The sequence below is a fragment of the Mustela nigripes genome, chromosome 16 (genome assembly GCF_022355385.1).
Source record: "Mustela nigripes isolate SB6536 chromosome 16, MUSNIG.SB6536, whole genome shotgun sequence".
NCBI lineage: Eukaryota > Metazoa > Chordata > Mammalia > Carnivora > Mustelidae > Mustela > Mustela nigripes.
This window is the reverse complement of record NC_081572.1, coordinates 25,920,001-25,941,037: the sequence shown is the minus strand read 5'-3', so window position 1 is coordinate 25,941,037 and position 21,037 is coordinate 25,920,001. Positions and strand designations below refer to the sequence as shown.

Below are 21,037 nucleotides of genomic sequence, written 5' to 3'. Positions count from 1 at the left end.
TTTTTTTTTTAAGATTTTATTTATTTATTTGACACAGGGAGAGAGATCACAAGTAGGCAGAGAGGCACATAGAGAGAAGAGAGGAAGCAGGCTCCCTGCCAAGCAGAGAGCCCGATGCGGAGCTCAATCCCAGGAGCCTGAGACTATGACCTGAGCCGAAGGCAGAGGCTTCATCCTACTGAGCCACCCAGGGGCCCCTGCTCTAGTTTTTTTGAAAGTAGCACTGATTTTGCATATAGCTGAAACTCTTTCATCTTTTCTACAACTTAATCAGTAAACCAATTAAACCAGTTTTGTGCATTTGCAGTTAACTTTTTTTTTAAGATTTTGAAGTAATCTCTCCACCCAGCACGGGGCTTGAATTTAGAACCCCAAGATCAAGAGTCACATGCTCCACCACTGAGCCAGCCAGGGACCCCAGCTCTCTGTTTTTAAATAAATGATATGAGGCTAATTTGAATATACTTTTAGGAAAGGCACAAGCAAGGGCTATGGGAGCATGAAAGGCATGCGGAATCTTCACTGGGTCCAACCAGAGAAGGCTTCACAGGGCAGGCAGCCTTTGAGCCAGCTTTGAAGGACAAAGGTAGAAGGCGTGGGAGAAGCCTGTGAAAGGAGGGAACTATACTAGCAAAGGTTAGGAGGTAGGACTTTGAAGGAATAATGCTGGGCCATTCAATTATGGCAGACACATAGGCGACTGATCACAAGAAACATCACTGAGAGATGAAAGACGTGGAAATACAACCATTTTGTGTCCTGCAGTACCTGAGAACATATTTTTAAATCAGTCAGTGCTCACTGAGGGCCTCCCACACGTTTCTGATACTTGCTGTCAGCAAAAAGGCTTCCTATTGGCAAAAGCTGAGGGACACAATCCCACTCATTTGGGAGCCAGACAAGGTCATCTCCAAGGACATCACAAAGACTCGGGCACAGGGGAAAGAAGGTAGATTAAGCAGATTTGGAGTTAAATTTTTGGCCTTGGGCAGGGTTCTAACCCACTGAGCCTGTTTTTCTGTCTGTACAGTTGAGATGTGGTTACCTGCTAGGCAGAGTGGCCTGAAGGCAGGGGTGAGGGAAGTATCCCCAGAAGCCCCATCTGGGGCTGCATACACCAGGGATGCCTGAAAACACTGAATGGGAATAGGATCCAGCCTTGTTTGATACCACTTAGATTCTGAAGTGAGTCCGCCATGATACCATTCTGATTTTAAAATTGAAGAATGATTCCGGGCCTGAAGAGGACCCAGGAATGATTTCAAACTTACTCCCAGGTTGAGGCTGTAGTGAAATCAGTTTCACATTTCTCTTAATGCCTCTCTTGATAAAGGGAAGCAGAGTAACAGTGATCAGAGCTTAAATAACTGTCATAGAACCTCAGCTGCCAAAAGCCAGGTTCCGAGGCCTCACCATGGGTCTAAGGGCAAAAGACTGGCTCTGACCTCCGCAAGCCTGTCCATCAGGATGATGGGCAGCAAGTATATATGCAGAAGTTTCCCCTGTGGATACTGGATGAACTACACACTGTGCTGGTCCTCAGAGACCTCTCTCTGAGTGTGGCAGGATATCTGGTAAGAATTAGGTTCTTCCTCAGTCCCCAAAGGACAGGCTCTGGGTTTGGAAACAGAAAAGCTTCTGGGGGCTTTCCTTTTGAGACCCACCAAGTTCTAGCCCCTTTCCAGCTACAGTTGATTTTTTTTTCTTTTTTTAAGATTTTATTTATTTATTTATTTATTTGAGAAAGAGAGCACACATGCACGCCCAAGTCTGGAGAAGGGGGAGAAGCAGATGCCCCACTGAGCTGGGGGCCTGCCACTGGGTTAAATCTCAGGACCCTGGGATTGTGACCTGAGTCGAAGGCAGCTGCTTAACCAGCTGAACCATCCAGGTGCCCCTGCAGTTGATATTTTAAATCCAGTGCTTAAGACTTTAAATTACTCTGGGAGCAACCGGGTGGCTCAGTTAAGTATCTGACTGTTGATTTCTGCTCAGGTCATGGGATCCAGCTCATCTTAAGCCTGCTTAAGATTCTCTCACCCTGTGGGCCTGGATGGCTTAGTGGGTTAAGCCTCTGCCTTCGGCTCAGGTCCTGGGATCGAGTCCCTCTCTGATTAGCAGGGAGCCTGCTTCCTCCTCTCTTTCTCTATCTCTCTCTCTGCCTGCGTCTCTGCCTACTTGTAATCTCTCTCTGTCAAATAAATAAATAAAATCTTTAAAAAAAAAAAGATTCTCTCACCTTCTCCCCTCCCCACTCCTAAATAAATAAATAAATAAATTTACATGGCCTGTTCCTTACTTAATTTTGGTCTTTTTAGAAATTTTTTATTTCTGATTCTGTCATTTAATGTTGAAGGTTGTGTTGTATAATATTCTAGTTTTGTGCCATTTTCAGATTTGATGATAATGCCCTATTGGTCATATTCTAGTTTTTCAATTAAAAAGCTGAACAGCACAGGGCCTGGGGCAGAGATGTAGGCCATATCAAAAAATTTCCCATGGGGCGCCTGGGTGGCTCAGTGGGTTAAAGCCTCTGCCTTCAGCTCAGGTCATGATCCCAGGGTCCTGGGATCGAGCCCCGCATCGGGCTCTCTGCTCAGCAGGGAGCCTGCTTCCTCCTCTCTCTGACTGCCTCTCTGCCTACTTATATATAATCTCTGTCTGTCAAATAAATAAATAAAAATAAAAATTTCCCATCACTGGGGCACCTGGCCGACTCACTTGGAAAAGCATGTGACTCTTCATCTCAGGGCCACCATGAGTTTGAGCTCCATGTTGAACGTAGAGATTACTAAGTAAATAAATAAAACTTTTTAAAAATTGGGGTTGCCTGGCTGCCTCAGTCGGTAGAGCATGCAACCTCTGATCTTGGGGTTGTGGGTTCACGTCCCACATTGGGTATAGAGATTACTTAAAAATAAAATCTTTAAAAATAAAAAAAAGAACTTCCTGTCATTTATCAGGACCAACTAGGTATGGTCATGTGGTCAGTTAAAACCTACTTGGATGTCTTCTACTTCACCTTAAATTTCTTGGTCACTATTGACAAAGCTGCATGAGATTTTATCAAAGTGTTAACTCTTTTTCCTCTTTTTAAGTTGGTTTTTGTTTTGGTTTTTTTGACAGAGATAGCGCAAGTAGGCAGAGCAGCAGGGAGAAGGAAAGGGTGAAGCAGGCTTCCCACCGAGCAGGGAGCCCAACAAGGAGCTCGATCCCAGGACCCTGGGATTGTGACCTGAGCCAAAGGCAGACGCTTAACTGACTGAGCCACCCAGGCGCCCCTAAATGTGTTAACTCTTTAAAAAAAAATACTATTAATACATAAGTTGACCCTCGAACAACACGAGTTAGGAGCCCATCCCTCACACAAATATGTGTGAAACCTTTGACTCCCCAAAAACTTAATTACTAATAGCCTACTGTTGACCAGAAGCCTTACTGATAACTTTAACAGTCGACTAATGTGTTTTGTATGTTTTTTACATTATATAATGTATTCCTACATTATATAATACAATATATAGAATAAAGTAAGCTAGAGAAAAGATTTTTAGGACAGTCATAAGGAGAGGATACATTTACAATACCATATTTACTGAAAAAAAATCCACATACAGGTGGACCCACGCAGTTCAAACCCATGTTGTTCAAACTATACTCTTGCCATGGTTTACTTTTACCAGTCCAGTACTAGTCCTTATCACCAAAGGAAATAAGGCTTATTGAGGCTTTATGTGTCCAGGTCTATTTTAAATACTAGAGATGCAGAGAGAAACAATACAGAATAGTCCCTGCCTTGGTGGCGCTTACAGACTTGTCCTGGGAATCATAGTTGGATATGTAGAATTCTTGACAAAGATTCACTGTCCCTTAGGATCACAACTTCTTTACCTAGAAGGTCACAGACTTTTTTACTTATCTGTTGTGTAATTTTTTCAACAGAGAACTGTTTTTTTCTCTCTTTAAACATCCTTTCTTCATCTCTAATCCTGTGGTACCTTATCTTTCTTTCATCATTTCGCAAGAGATTTTTAAGTACTGGTGGAACTACAGGTCCCTCCAGTTTAACTGGGTGGAGATTTAAACCCACTCAGGCATTTGTTTGCTGTGTTACTTTCTGGGTTTGTTTTTTTTCCCCCCTCTTTTGAGGAATAAATGACAAATATGGTTGTATGTATTTAATATGTACAACGTGATGATTCTGTATTTATACACGTACATACATACATGTTGTTCAATGATTACCAAGATCAAGGTAAGTTAAACCTATCCATCGCTTCATATAGTTCTTCTGTGTGTAGGGTTGTGGAAAAGAACACGATATCTACTCCCAGCAACTTAACAGTATGCAGTACAGTATTGCTTTTTTTTTTAAGATTTTTTTTATTTGCCAGAGAGAGCGTGCACAAGCAAGGGTGAGCAGCAGGCAAAGAGAGAAGCAGGTTCCTTGCTGAGCAAGGAGCCAGATGTGGGACTGGATCCCAGGACCCTGGGATTATCACCTCAGCCAAAGGCAGACAGACACTCAACCAAAAGGCATCCCCACAGTACAGTATTATTAACTACACTTACCATGCTGTATGTTAGATCTTCACAATTTACTGTTCTTATAATTGAAACTTTATACCCTTTAACCTACATGTCACCAACCCCCCCAGAGGCTGGCAGTCACCATCCTATTTTCTATTTTTATGAAATCGGCCTTTTTTTTTTTTTTTTTTTTTTTTTTTTTTAAAGATTTATTTATTTGACAGAGAGAAACCACAAGTAGATGGAGAAGCAGGCAGAGAGAGAGAGAGGGAAGCAGGCTCCCCGCTGAGCAGAGAGCCCGATGCGGGACTCCATCCCAGGACCCTGAGATCATGACCTGAGCCGAAGGCAGCGGCTTAACCCACTGAGCCACCCAGGCGCCCCAACGGCCTTTTTTTTTTTAAGGATTCCCCGTGTAAATAATCCCATACACTATTTCATTTAGCATATTCCCTCCAGGTTTAACCCTGTTGTCATAAATGGTAGAATTTTCTTCTTTTTTTGTGAATGAATAGTATTTTATGTGTGTATATATTTACACACCACATTTTATATCTCCATTCATCTTTCAGAGTACATGTAAATGTTTTCATTTTCTTGGCTTTTGTGACTTATGCTGCAGTGAACACGGGAATGCAGATATCTGATTGAAATACTGATTATCAGTCAACTAATTATTGAAAAGGGCAAGAAGAATACAGAATAGGGCGAGGACAATCTCTTTAATGAATGGTGTTGGGAAAACTGGATATGCACATGCTAAGGAATGAAACTGGATCCTTGCACCAATCAACAGAAATTAACTTGAAATGGATTAGACTTTAACCTAAGACCTAAAACTAAAACACAGGAAAATAGGGGAAAGCTTTTTTGACACTGGTCAAAACACTGGTGATTTCTTGGTTTAGACACAAAAGCAAAAACAAATGGGACGGGGCACCTGTGTGGCTCAGTGGTTTAAAGCCTCTGCCTGGTCGGGCTCTCTGCTCAGCAGAGAGCTGAGCTCTCTGCTCAGCCTGCCTGCCTCTCTGCCTACTTGTGATCTCTGTCTGTCAAATAAATTTTTTTAAAAATCTTAATTTAAAAAAAAAATGGGACTACATCAAACTAAGGAGTTCTACCCAATAATGAAAGCAGTAAATTGAAAAGGAATCTTTCAGAATGGGAAAAAATACTTGCAAATCATATCTGATAACTCCTACAACTCAGTAGCATAAAAACAAACAAAAATTCAAATGAAAAATGGACAAGGACCTGAATAGACATTTTTCCTAAGAAGACATACAGATGGCCTACGGGTACATGAAACAAGCTCAACATCACTAATTATCAGGAAAATAACGATCAAAACCACAGTGAGATGCCACCTTACACCTGTTGGGATGACTGTTACCGTTACCAAAATGATAAGAGAGAACAAATGCTGGTGAGGTTGTGGAAAAAAGGAAACACACACTGCTGATGGGAATGTAAAGTTGTATATAGCCATTACAGAACAGTCGGGCAGTTCCTCCGAAAAACTGAAACTAGAACTGTCCTGACCTAGCAGTCCCACTCCCAGTTCATATCTGCTTACCTATTTTGAACTTCAGTTCTGTGACCCTTCTTCTAATTCTGCCTTTCAAATTGTTGTCCAGTGTGCAAATTTACAAAAGAGGCACATTAGGAAGCAGAGTCTTGTTTTCCTCTTATCAGAGGGAATAATCAAGCATCTACCTCAAGCTTTGAGCCTGTCCTTTCCTTCTTGTCCTCTGAACATAACATGAAAGAATCTGTGTATTACCCTTAGCATTTTCCCGAGACGTGGCTCTTTCAAGGTCGTTCCTCATGTTAAACGTTGCATTGCACCACTTCTTATGTTTTGTTTATAATCCTCTCAAAAGGCTAGCGCTCTTAGTGTCTATGAAAATGCCTGGCACATGGTGAGCACTAAGGACATGTAAGTGGAATCTGCTTTATATTTGTTTGTGGGTTCAGACCCTTTGTAAAACCTGTTAGACTTTGAGCTACGGCCAAGACTTTCTGGAGCCGTAGCCATGGCATCATACCAGTCTTTTCTCTAACTTTCGTGGAGGATTTTCCATCATTTCTGTAACAGAAGACATTGTATGTCTCATGTTTAAAATAAAACCTTTAGGTAATAAGTTAATAAAACTGTGAGATTAAAAAAAAACGGTTTTATTTTATGACCATGACACCAGTGTTTTCGTTTTCTTCATTAGCTACCTGCGAAATGTGTGGGATGGTTGGTGTGCGAGATGCTTTTTACTCCAAAACTAAGCGTTTCTGTAGCGTTTCATGTTCACGAAGCTATTCGTCAAACTCCAAGAAGGCAAGCATTTTGGCCAGACTTCAGGTAACGGTACAGAAACCTTCTTGTTCCTTATATCTGTTATTTCTATGGTTTTCACTGTTTACCTTTCATTTGATTGTGATTCACTGCACTCCACTCTACCCAGTTGGCCAGCTCCCACTTTATACCCCCCCCTTATTTTTTTTTTTTTTTTGGAAACATATGGTCCCCAGGGTTTGCTCAGTCCATAAAATGAAGCAGCTGTTATAAATAGACAAGACACACTATCCAAAGTAAACTATGAACTGTTTCTATAAGTGAATGAAAAATATGTCTTCTTTTTCTGAATAAGCATAAATATAATAAACACCTTGTTATGTACAGGAACTGAAGCCTTTCTTTCCCCCCTGTTTTCTTTTGAGTTAATATCAAGGTAGAATCATTCAGTATTTGGGGAGAAATGATTTACCCTTTGGTATTATTTCTCCATCATCTTTGCGTTCTACTACAGATTGCAGCCTGTTTGATACCTTGAACAAATGTGTTTGGTTAATCCAACTAACCTTTTTGAGAATGTTCATTGTATAAAAAGAAATTCATCTTTCTTTAAATGTACAGCAATGCCTACAAAATGGAGATTTGACCATTTAACTAAGTTGTTACTATTAGAGCATATAAACAATGTTTTTAAGGCACTTAATTGATTTCTGTAATATATTTTATTTTGATCACATTTTGCTTACTCTCCTTTAACTTAGCTGTGATCATTACATAGCACTGAAAGGATTATATAAATTCCCCAGATTAAGGAAATACATCACTTAGATGTATTTCTATATTTCAGATAGACATTACGTAAGATCCTGAGCAGTGGTCTGTACCCAAATGGATGGCAGTTTGTCACACTGTGAATTTGGCCCATGATCATTTTGTCATTGATCTTTTGCGTTAGCACTAAAGGTATAAACCTCAGTCACTTGCTCTTTAAACATTAAATTATCTTCTCTTACCATATAAATAGCAATGCTTGGCAACCTGCATGAGTGAATAACCACTGGTTTTATCTAGTATAAGAAGGAATCAAGTATCCACCACAGCCTGTGTTTAACATCTTATGGGATATAATTTTTTATTAACATATTAATTTGCATATTGCTGTTTTAGTCTGTGCCAGCTCTGCTACCCATGTTAGATGTCTACATTGTAGCAGAACTCAAAAAGACATTTCTCATATTAAAATATCTTGTATGTTTCCTCTGCTTTAATAATTTTCTAAACCCTTGATGTTACTTAAGCAGAATGAGTAGTATGCAATCAGGTTAATTTTTTCGGTGGAGGTGGGTGGATGAGAAAGAATCCTATTTACTTAACTCTTCTTGTTTCAGGGTAAGCCTCCAACAAAGAAAGCGAAAGTTCTTCAGAAACAACCTTTAGTTGCTAAACTAGCCGCATATGCTCAGTATCAAGCTACCTTGCAAAATCAAGCAAAGACTAAAGCAGGTAATATCGGTGAATATAATAGAGGTGAAATATTTGATACTGATTCATTTAGTTTGAGTTAATGACATTTTAATTTTGCATTTTTGTTAACTAAGCTATTTCTAGGCCCAACTGGTATATTATGACATTAGGTTTCCTCGTGGTTGTTTTGGTTTCAGTAAATTATTCTAGAAGAGAGTAGTTGTATTCCCAAGTTCACAGTGCTTGGGGCAGTATCCTTAGCATTTTTTATCTGGCTTATTATTTTCTGTGTACAGGTTCTCTATGCTGTGAATGGTGGGGAGCGTTGAGGATATAAAAAGCAAAGAAATAAGACGTTTAGCAATATTTGCAGGAGAAGAGAATAGCAAGAAGAATAGATTGAGGAAAGCATCATTTCTAATAGAAGATTCTTGATAGGAGGGCGACGAGGTGGCTCAGTTGGTTAAGCAGCTGCCTTCGGCTCAGGTCATGATCCCGGAGTCCTGGGATCGAGTCCCATATCAGGCTCCAGCTCAATGGAGAGTCTGCTTGTCCCTCTGACCCGATCCCCTCTCATGCTCTCTCTCACTGTCTCTCTCTCAAATAAATAAATAAAAATCTTAAAAAAAGAAGAAGAAGATTCTTGACAGGAAAGCAGCGAAGTAGAGAGATGTAACAGGGAGTAAAGCAATGAAAAACCCTCCTAAAGGTATCTGTGGCAGATACCGGATAGAGATCTCATTGCGGTGCCCAGTAAAAGCTGCTTGGGAATAAAAACCCAAAAGCAGTCATGGCATTCTTTGAACACTTCTGCTCTCAGCTGTTCTAACCCCGCTGATTACTGAAGAGCTCTTTCTTCCTTCACTTTCCAAACAGCTTATACTATGTATGGAAGACTTAAATTGCTTTTTGTTTGCAGGTATGATCTATGCAAAAGTTCATGTTTATTCAGAAAAGTTTTTAAATCTTTACAGGAAAAAAAGAAAACTTTCTTTCAAGGTGATAAGTTAATTTTGTATCATTTCATATTGTCTTGTAAATAAAAGGTTTGAGAATTGTAATACATCTACATGTATTTTTTTTCCCCACAGCAGTATCCATGGAGGGCTTCAGCTGGGGTAACTACATCAATAGCAATAGCTTTATAGCAGCTCCTGTTACGTGCTTTAAACATGTGAGTATGGAATTTCTCACCTATTGAAATGCTTAGTCATTGTTTAAAGCCGAAGATACAATAACATCTGAAGTATCTTGTCTTTAGGAGGTCTTTATTTTATACTTTGTCATAAAAATGTTACTTTTTATTATACTTATTAGTAATAAAAACAATTTCTAGAAGATGTGCAAGTGTTCTTTAAAGAAGTTATCGTTTGTGGGCAACCCTCTCAGGTCCCAGGACCTCCCTATTGGGGAGCTTTGTGCTATCACTTTACTATTGCTCAATAAACCTTGCTTTCCTGCCCACCAAAAAGAATAAAATAAAAAGTAAATTACAACTTGAAATTACTCAAATAGGGAAAAGTACTAGTCTTCTCTAATTTTCATATTAAGCTGAACCATACACAGTTGCTGCTTTTGTATGTCATGTGTATTGGCAGTGTCGTATGGTTCAGCATAACACAAACCTCCATCGTGCATGTTACCTAAATCTTTCTGAGCTGACCTGATATTTCAGAAAAGGAAGGATCTTTCTTCCAGTTATGTTTTTGTCTCCAAAGGTAAAATCACAAAAACAGAGAAGGAACTGTTAGTAATATAGCATTGTGGGCTGAAATATGTGACACATACCAGAAAACCCTTTGCAGGATGTCCTTTTTGGCAAGCAGATCTTATAGAGTATATGAAGTAATTCAGAATTAAGTTAAAAACGTTATCCAAAGATAACTTTGTTCCTTTTGCTCCTCTTCCTTCTTGTTAAATGATCTGTGATTACTTCTCTCCAATTTTTTTTTACCTTACTACAAGTTTAATTTATATTTAAAGATTCTATCTGCTATTTAAAAAAAAAAAACAAAAATAAAAACAACTTTGCTACTATGTACAAAAAGAAAAGAGAATTTAGAAAATTAATGAATGAAATTTTGCTTACACTAAACATTTTCTTAAGTTAGGACTTCACTTTCAAATAACAGCATGTGGGCAAAACTGAGCTTGAATTCTTGCTGTGGAAACTCAAATGAATTTTAGTTCACAGCCAATACAGACTCTTAGTCAAGGCAGAGCATATGAAAGCTGTGGTAGAAATATAAACTAAAGCTGAGTCCTCAATTTGCTAGTTTTCTTTCCTGAAAGTACAGGTGTTCAGCCTTAGTTGGTGGTATAAGTGGGATCCTAGATAACTTTATCCAGTGCAAAGTAGGTAAAATCCTTCACCGTAGGGTGGATAGTAGTGTCACGTTTGTGAAATAGATTAAATAAATATATAGCAACAGCAACAAAAGAACGGCAAAGCAGATCTTTCTCTTTCTCTCTACAGTTCTTTGTGCTTTTGAGAAACTCAAACTCAGCCTAAGTTCTCAGTTACAATTTAACTCCTTCATCTCAGATACCTGGAAATTTGTTGTCTCTTCTGAGTAGCCTTTATCTCTTTTCCTGTCTTTAGTATTCTGGGGTCCGTTTATATTTTGATACCACAAACCATGTAAAGCTGTGTTATATAAGTAGTTAAGGTATTTTTTTAAAAAAGCATTTCAAAATCCGAGAAGCACATTTTATTCATGTCCATGTCTATTAAAGTTCTTTGTAAGAAAAATCTCTACTATAATAATGAAACTGGTTTTGTTTTCAACTTGGCTTTTTTAAGATTAAAGCGTTCTATCATGTAGATTAAAGCAGCTAGCCTTATTGTATTATTAGCCTTATTGCATTATTGTGTGCACTCCCATTTCTCACTCAGGAGCAAAGCATCTGTCACCCAGTGTCTTCCTTCTCCACTCATCTTTCTTTACTGCCTTTTTCTCACTGAGTAGGAAAGCGACTGATAACAATTTCTTAGTTTATTTTAGTACAAATGAGTTTGCTTTGTTGCCTTAACCAGTATCTTCACTTGAATCCCTTTGGTTTTAGTCAGATCTCACGCTGCACTTGATTTTATCCCTCAGAGCTGGTTCTTCCCCCAGGTAGATTTCTAGGTCTCCAAGGAGAGTTACTGGCTTTGGCTTTAGGAAGTCTGTTGTCAGGAGCTGCTGGGAGCACAAGTCCCTGCCTTGTTTCGTCCATCTCCTAGTGTTCTAAGACTCAAACTGCCTGCCCTAAAACTGGTTGATCAGTAAGGCCAACTTCTTCTAAGTTCCACTTCTGCCTTGTCTCCAACTTGAGCACACGTTGGGGGTCATTTCCTGCTCATAGGGGATTATTTTCCAAACATAATTTTAAGAAACATGCAGTGTGTAAGATGGAAGCAGAACTATTCTGATTGAACCAAAAATTGGGGCTGGGAGCAGTGTCCGAGCCCTGAGTTGAGTGCCTTGCTACTTTAAGGTAACCCAACCTCTTCTGGAGTAAGGATCATAGGGAAACAAACACTTTATATTTCCTGGCACTTAATTGTGATTGTCATTAGTTTTAAAATCATAGGATTTCAGCAGTGGATCTCTTTTTTTCCACAGTCTATCGTTAAACTTCTGGGAATAAAGTTTCTACGAAGTATATCGTAGGACTATGTCCTCTTTGATAGTTGCTGTAATTATTCACAGTGCCTCACTGAGTTACTCAGTTACAGCAATGTTGACATTTTTATAATTAGCAAAGGAAATTGAGCCTCAACTGTTATTAAATATACCTGCTTCCAATCTGTGTATCATGATTGCCATGTACCTAGTATATCTTTCATCCTGTGTAGGTTGTAGTTTGGTAGTTTTGAGACTTTTTCTTTTTTCTGGTTTTTGATTTTTGGGGGTTTGTTGGTATAAGCTTCAGAATTATTACTCTTTTCCCTAATAGACATAGTCAGGTTAAGAGGAAGCTGCACTCACTGTCCTGGCAAGGATGGGGTGGGGTGGCCAAAACCTTGGCCCCTGACCCTTGGCTTCCCCTTTTCTGGCGGTCTCCGGAGTTGGAAACCACGGAATTAGGTAATAACACTTTTAATTAATCATAAATCATGCGGTCACAAAACTGTAATATATCTTAAAAATCATCTAGTTCATCTAATCTGTCTCCTATTGTAAATGAAACTCTTGCTACTTTTTTCAGTAGCTGGATTATATTTCAGTTTTGGGCTTTGACCTTCTTCTCATAATTTAAATTTTTTTGTTTTGGGTTTGTTTTTTTTTTTTTCATAGTTTTTAATTAAGCCTCTATAGGGAAAACGTTCCTGTGCTTCTTTTACTCATACACTGCTACCACACAGTATTTCTGACACCAGATGTGTAGGTTTTCCATACATCAGGTAATTCTCCAACACCAGCTGGGTGTCTGACAAGTCAACTCGGTTCTGACACTGTCTACCTGGAGTTAATCATATCCCTCAGGTTAATCATATCCCTCAGTCCCACAAGACTAGCCCTGCTTCAGTTAACAATCTGAAGTCCCAGCTGTTACCTGTGCTTATGACCAACTGGCTGCAAATAAGGGTTCCCATGACCTGTTCCTTGAGTTCGGTAACTTGCTGGAATGGCTTACAGGGAAATGAATCCTTGCATTTGCCAGTTGATTATAAAGGGGATAACAGGTGAACAGCCAGATGAAAAGATACATGAGGCAAGGTTATGAGAAGGCACATGGAACTTCCCGCTCTCTCTGGGTTATGCCACTTCCTACCAGCCCCATGTAATCAGCAACCCAGAAGCTCTCTGGGCCCCATCTACAGATTCCCTCACTATCCAAATGTCCGCTGTAGACTACTCCACTTTTACAAAAGGCCTGCATTAGTACTTGCTGTCACCAACCAAAAGAAACCAGGAAAGGATTTTTGCTTTCAGGAAACAAAAAGCATTTCCTCACCTTATGCTGTTTTGGCTTACAAGAGGTTTAACAGTTATAGTTAAGATTGATTTTATCTACTTCCGGATGGCGGGAGAAGCCTGTATTTTAGGATTCTGATGAAGGCTTTCATTGTATAGGCAGGATCAGTCATGAGCTCAGTCTCCACACCCTTACCCTTTCCCAGGGGATGGGGACTGGGGCTGAGAGTTCTGAGCTTCTACTCATAGGCTCATCTTCATGGTGACCAGTCCCATCCTGAGGCTATCTAGGAGCCCACCCAGAGTCTCCCCATTAGAACAAAAGGTGCTTCTATCACTTAAGAGATTACAAACCATTGAGGAGCTCTATATCAGGACCCGGGTCAGAAACCAGTGTAAGAACAAAAGATGCTCTTAGTGTTCTTATCGCTTAGAAAATTACAAGGGTTTTAAAGGCTCTGTGCCAGGTGCAGGAGCAGAGACTGATTATACACACACAGATACACATATATATGTATCTACATATATTTCTATTTTTTTCAATATATATTTCCTGTTTTTTCACAGCCTCTAAAAGCAGTATCCATATCTATCCTAACTGTGGAAAAATCCACTATATTACTGCAGTACCAATGCCAGTTAGGTGTACGGTATACATTCATGAAATTCACAGGGATTTTCCTCTAGTAATTTATGTTTGAACCCAAGAGAGCCTCCAGTTGATCAGTGTGTATGCAGAACATTGAATTTTAAAGCAATCTTAATTTTTTTTAAAGACTGTAGTCCTTTTTTTTAAGTTGGTTTTTTTTTTTGGACAAAGGGATAGAGAGTACATGTAGGCAGAGGGAGAGGGAGAAGCAGGCTTCCCCCTGAGCAGGGAGTCTGATGTGAGGCTTGCTCTGAGGACCCCAGGATCATGACCTGAGCATGCTACTTAACTGACTGAGCCACCCAATGACCTGAGCTGAAGACAGCTACTTTTTTTTTTTTTTTTTAAGAATTTATTTATTTGACAGAGAAAGATCACAAGTAGGCAGAGAGGCAGGCAGAGAGAGAGAGGAGGAAGCAGGCTCGAGCCTGATGTGGGACTCGATCCCAGGACCCTGAGATCATGACCCAAGCTGAAGGCAGAGGTTTAGTCCACTGAGCCACCCAGGCACCCCCATAAGAGTGTAGTCTTTTAAATTGAAGCAGTCCTTTTCCCATGACTCACCTTTTAAAGTTAAGTAAAACATTTCTCTCTAGACGTTACAGCACAAGCCAAATGTGCTATTATCAAGTGGATGTGAAACATATAAACCAAACCTTTAGTCATGTACTTACAGATTTGAAATTTCTTTCATTTGATACTGGACTGTATACTCTGGTGTCTTTGCTAAGACCAGAAATTATCTTTCTTTTTTCTCCCTTGATAATAGTTGTAGTTTTGTTAGTTTTTTTTAAAAAGGCCCTTTGTACACATGTATACTATAACTTTAAAGCTGACTTTAGGGGCACGTGGGTGGCTCAGTGGGTTAAGCCTCTGCCTTTGGCTCAGATCATGATCCTTAGGGTCCTGGGATTGAGCCCAACATCGGGCTGTCTGCTTGGCGGAGAACCTGCATCCCCCCATCTCTCTGTCTGCCTCTCTGCTTACTTGTGATCTCTCTGTCAAATAGATAAACAAAATCTTTAAAAAATAAAAAATTTGAAAATTTTAAAAAATAAAGCTGACTTTACTGCCTCCACAAATATATCTGGTATCACTTACATGATACATTCTAATCCTCTCTTAAACACCTGAACTATAAGTCAGGTGTTTTGAGAAGGTAAGGTTATTTGCACTTCTTTGCAACACATAACACAAGTGTGTTTTGGATTTTAAGGTCAAAAACACAAGTACTTTTGTTTGTGTACATACAGTAACAGTAGTTTCTCTTTATAGTAAAACTTACGATCCATTTCTCAAGTATGTGTTTATTAGTAAAGTAATGCATTTCAAGTAAAATCATTTTTTTGGCTTTTTTCCCTTAGCCTAGATTACACATACACAGGACTCCACTAAAAGTTGAAGTACTCATGTCCTTTCTCACTGAACTCAGAACCTCCAAGATGTCATCCTAGATTGCAGAATTTCTTTCTAATGGAAATAAAGCTTCAGTTAGTTCCTGGCACTCGTTAGTGCTCCAGCTGAATTAGCTGTCACAGGTCTCACCGTGCAGTAGAATTTGTACAGGAAAACAGTGGACTCTAGAATAAGAGAAATCCCTTGTCATGTTTTTATGTTTTAAAGAAAACCTAAATAGTCTAGGTTATTTTAATTTTAGTCTGTTTTCTAAAGTGGTTCTTGATTTGATCTCCTGATTGTTCAACAGTATTGACTTAATACATTGTTTTTGGTTTTTTTAATGGTGGGCTGTTTTACGCCTTTCAAATTAGTAGTCACTGCTTCCTATCCCTTTTTACACACACATAGCCTTCTCCCATTCTTAATCTTGCTTCCACCCCACGCATCCCGTTTTCCTTTTATGCTCTCCTCACACTCCCCCTCATCCTGCTGCCACCACCTCAAAAAGTAGATTTTGGTCTCAAATCAAAAGGTGAGTGGACTTTCCGGAGAAGGAACATTTTTTTTTTTTCCTATTTCAACCAACCAATTCCACTGAGTAGCATTTAGGAGTTCTCCTTTCTGTCTAGTTAATTTCCTGTAATGTTTTCTTCCCTTTTTGGCCAAAAAGTATTTCATCTTTCTCTACTGGATGAACCTTAATACTCATATGCCTGTTAGTCTTTCATTGGTGGCTTTTTGTACAGTTGTCATACCATCGCTGGGTTAGATTCTTTCTTGGTTACCTCTGTGCAGCTTCAGGCCTAACTTCTGCCCACTTGTTGAAGATTGTGGGTGGTTATCAGAATAGGTTGGCAGTTCTGTGGAGGGAAATTTGTATTTCTGCCATGAGGCATCATGTGTACAGTGTATCAGCCCTCTGAGAGTCTAGCCATCTGGGCTGTTGGACTATCTGGGAATGTTGTTGAAGTGCAGGAAATAAGACTTCCACCCAGTTATTTTTTTATAGACGATAGTCAGGTGGAGGTGGTCATTCATTTGTGCTGGGGAGCCCTCAGTGTTTGGATCTGGCCATGTCCTGCAGGACCTGATGACAGCTTACCTTGCAGGGAAGGAGAGTCGCTCCCAGATAGCCCTCACGAGTGGCCCTGGAGCAGGAAGTGGTGAAGCAGATCTTCCTGATTTGGGAGGAGCCTGAGGTGGACCTCTCGTCCTGAGTCTGGAAGGTAAATTTGTTGTTACCTGTAAATTATGGTTCTGCTAGTTCATGCTATGCCAATCCAGACTTTCAGAGGTATCCCTCCTGCCAGCAAGAGAAGACAGATGACTTGGATGAAGATGGCTGTCAAGCCCTGGGTCATTTCGTCTTCCACAATTAAGAGTATTCATTTTAAACAAAAGGGCAGATATATCTGTGAAATTACCTTATTATTTCAACACATTGAGCACGTGCTATTTAGAAACTATGGTGCTCTTTTTGGTTGTTTTTGTTTCTTCATTTTTTGTTTCTTAGAGTGAACCATATGGATTGGTTTAAGAGGGCCTAGCAGAACCACAACCTTACAGGCAAGAACAAATGTCACTTTCTGCTACTTTCTCCTATACCAATCCAGACTGTAGGGACAAAAACATAATATCCCCCAATAAAGTGAATATTATCCTTATTTTTTAATAAGCCTATTGACCCTTTATTTTCTTTAATAAAATGTGACTAAAAACTATTTTCTGCAAATAATTGTTAAGGCCCCAAAAAAAAAAAAAAAAAAAAAAGTTGGTGAAATTGTCCTATCTAGCTCTGAGAGGAGTGCTCTATGCCAAATTCACTTAGCAGTATGCCAACCTAACCCCCAATTTATCAGCATAACCAGGCTTCTTTCTTCTCGACAAAAAATAAACCCATTCCACAAGATTTGGCAGCCAAACAAAGAGGGGTGGATACCCTGCCTTATTGTAGCATAAATTCAGCTGCATCTGTCTGCTCTAATTGGTTCATCGTCACAGAAATGAAAACATGGTCTTTATGTTAATACATCTTAGCTTAACCTACGTTATCTATCATCTTTCCAGCCTCTCCTTTTCTGATCCTATCTGCTGGCAATAGGGATGGCCCTACAGTCTAGAGTGATATAGGGGGAGATAGCAGAACCTGAAGAGTCCAGTCTTTCAATTCAAAAAAAGCAGAAAGGGGTAGTCATAACAGATGTATTGTTTTTTTTGCAGAGTTCAGGGAGATAGTTACGTGGACCCTTCCAGAATCACAAATATTTGAGATAGGTCGCTGTCTCTAAGTACTTTGTTGCTTGTGCTACTTAAAGTAATAGCCATAATTTGATTCTGTCTTTGGTGCCCAGATGTACTCTAGTTCAGGATTATTTGACCTTTTCTTCCTCTCCTTCAGAAATGTCATGAACTGTTGAGAGGATAGGGGTTGAGTACTATTTTAGGCTAACCCTTCTGTTGGGTTGGCATCCACCGAAGTATGAGAAGCCTTGCATGGAAGACATTTACCCAATGTTCAAATTGGCTAGATCGTGTAACTCCTAGATGTCTTTGTTTGGTCATCTTTGAGCTCTGAAGCTGTTTTGTCTTTTCCTGATTTGTTCATATGATCAGGTCTTTGATATCCTTTTCTCTATGTTCAAGGTTCTAAATTATTTTTAACGAGGAGCTGATTGTCAGAGCCACAGAGACTGTTTAGTATTACCAGCATTCCTAAATTCACTTACTTGATTTAATTAACCGTTGCCTAAACTTCAAATAATTATAAATGGCCTCAAGTTTTAAGGATCAAAATGTAATGGAAATTGTAATTTGGGCATGTTAGACTTGGGAAAATCTCTTCATGATACTCATTTAATCAGTTTTCTGAGTCCGCATCCTAACAAGTAGTGTGAAGGCTAGTGATTATCAGTTCTAACAGTGAATGTTTCCTCTTTGTTTATAAGTAATAAATTATGTAACAGTTTGCCCCATGATATGCATCTCCAGAAACTCTTCAACTCCACTTTTTTAATAACTTTAGCTGGTGCTTTTGCCACATGTCCACTTTAACAGACTGTATTTCTGTTTTATGAATTTATCTTAATTTGAAAATACGGATAACTAAGTTTTGTTTCTCCTGTTACTGGAAACCCCATTGCTGATTGGAAGTATTTTTCTTTCTGCTCTTTGGACAGACCCTTTAAAATTAGAGGTTAAGGTAAAGTGCATTCATTAAGCATATATTTTAAAAGTAATAAGTTTATCTGCTTTGTCCTGTGAAATCTATTGAGTTTGTGGTAGCTTTAACAAAAAATGCTGCTCGGGTCTTGTATTAGGACAGTATTTAATTTCAAAGCTGGCATGGATCTATTCTAATATATTTGAAATTCTGTTCATCTTAAGCTTGCCCCTCACACTGGCTTTTTCCAAATAGAATTCTGTGAAAAAGGAAATAACAACTCTATTTTTAGAGAAAAATGAATGAATTAAATGGCATTTTTAATTTAATATTTCTGTTACTGATGGGAATGCTTATTTTACAAAATGTGTTTTGGGCTTTATGTTAATAAGATGATAACTTAATAATTTTTATATGACAGGCACCTATGGGGACCTGCTGGGGTGATATCTCAGAAAATGTGAGAGTAGAAGTTCCCAATACAGACTGCAGCCTACCTACCAAAGTCTTCTGGATTGCTGGAATTGTAAAATTAGCAGGTGAAAGCACACGTAATAATTTACCAGAAAATGCCAGTTATGTTTTTATTAACTTGTAAGAAAGCATATTTGTAAATTTCACAAATATTGCCAAGTAAATAAGAAATGCAGTAATAGGGTAGAGGGTAGCAAATTATTATTATTTTTTTTTTTAATAAAAAACTGAACAGTAAATAATTTTAGTTTTGGCAGTACAAGCTCTGTCATGGTTCCTCAGCTTGACATCATATCATGAAAGCAGCCATGGCAAGACATAAATGAATAGGCGTGGCTGTGTGCTAGTGACAACTTTATTTACAAGCACTGAAGTTTCAGTTTTATATGTAACTGTCATGTGTCATGAAATGTTATTCTGTTTGATTTTTTTTTTTCAGCCATTTAAAAATGTAAGACCATTCTGAAATGCAGACTGTAAGAAACATCAGGCAGTAGGCCAGACTGTGGGCCACTATATAGTGTGCCACACCCTGGTGTAGGGAAATACTTGGAAAAGTAACAAAAATTTGAGGTGCTAAGAAGAGTGATGAGGTCCGTAATACCAAAAGTAAACTAGTGTTGATAATTTCCTCTATGTTGGGTTCTTTTTCTTCACTCCTACTGCTTTCCATGTCCCCTAGGCCTTTGCTGCCTTATTGCTTATCACATAAATGCATTAGGTATGTCCTGTGTTCGACACTGTGGGCAGGTGATATGCAGAAGTATAACACCTCGTTTATTCCATGAGCTGCCATCTGCCAAATGCTCCCTGCATTTATGACAAGGCGCTCAGTGAATGGTGTAGGACACTGTAGTCCTTCATCAGGACGTAGGGATGGGGCCTACAACCACTCAGCTAAGTTGTCCTTCAGTGAGTCAGAAGTCTGATGCATCCTACTCTTTCTAGTCCTCTTTCCAGCCATCCTCCCCCAAACAGCCTGCTCGCTACGTACTGTAGACAAACTTGATTTACTAAAGATGATCTTGTATTTTTTTGCTCAGGCGTCTTTTTTTTTTTTTTTTTCCTGCTCAAGCATCTTTAATCACTTCTTTTTCCTTAAAGGATCGAGGTGGTTGGCATTTATAGTTATTGATGAGTTTCTCCATTGGTTGCTTCCCAGCAGAAATGCTATCTCTGTTCTGATAAGGCGAGTTCTCCCTCCTCCCTCACAGAGCCTATTAGCACTTCTGTGCCTTTGCACAGACATTTTACCCAATTCGGTTCCCAGCTTTTCCTTGAAACGTTCCCCCAGCTATACAAGTACTCTCTAAATGCTTGTGGTGTTCTCTGCACTGTAATTCAAAACAACATAGTCTGTCTGTCCTAGGTGTTTAAGGCAGTTATATTTAAATAGATCTAAGGATCAGTGTGTTTAATATCCAAGAACTATTTACACCTCCCATCTCCAGTTTTACATTTCTGTTTTCTCTAATTATATCATGTATCATTTTTAAGCCACTTTAATGACATTTTAGAATTGAGCCTGATGTTAATCATGAACTAGAACTCAAGAACAGTTGTCAAACTCATAATTTAGTCCAGGAATTACTGAATTTTAAAACTTAAGGTTTTAATGCTGTAAATTTTCTTTTTTTTTTTTTTTTTAAAGATTTTATTTATTTATTTGACAGAGAGAAATCACAAGCAGGCAGAGAGGCAGGCAGAGAGAGAGGAGGAAGCAGGCTCCCTGCTGAGCAGAGAGCCCGATGCGGGCCTCGATCCCAGGACCCTGAGATCATGACCTGAGCCGAAGGCAGCGGCCTAACCCACTGAGCCACCCAGGCGCCCTTAATGCTGTAAATTTTCATCATAGCTTTTAACACATGAAAATGCTGACTGAACTTAGCTCCCTGCCCAAAATATAAATTTGTTGGGCCTTTTTTATTCCCCTGAAGGCCTTAAATAAAATTGAAATCTGTTACCAACAGAAGGTTTATTATAAACAGGATATATCATACACTTTTTGTTCTTTCTAAGAAGTAAGGCTTCCCGTTTGCTTAGTATGTACGGTCTTTAAGTCCTTTCATATACATTTATTTGTGTTTTCACATTTTATTTCCAAATAAATAGGACAGAAAAAATTAGGCGCTTGAGGTAGCCACAACCAAATTGCCAAATTACCCAAA

At 39.1% G+C, this 21,037-nt stretch overlaps 1 protein-coding gene across 6 annotated transcripts in view; it reads left to right on the top strand.

Moving 5' to 3' along the window:
- The window catches only part of MBTD1 (mbt domain containing 1), a 68,856-nt gene that overhangs the window by 27,604 nt on the left and 20,215 nt on the right, over positions 1-21,037 (top strand). For 4 of the 6 annotated variants that reach the window (XM_059381154.1, XM_059381152.1, XM_059381150.1 and 1 more), the window contains 4 exons: positions 6,753-6,892; positions 8,209-8,323; positions 9,376-9,458; positions 18,817-18,934. In XM_059381154.1, the coding sequence (XP_059237137.1) occupies positions 6,753-6,892; positions 8,209-8,323; positions 9,376-9,458; positions 18,817-18,934 (456 nt within the window). The remainder of the gene's footprint in view (positions 1-6,752; positions 6,893-8,208; positions 8,324-9,375; positions 9,459-18,816; positions 18,935-21,037) is intronic. The other 2 variants (XM_059381155.1, XM_059381151.1) reach the window with 1 other exon arrangement.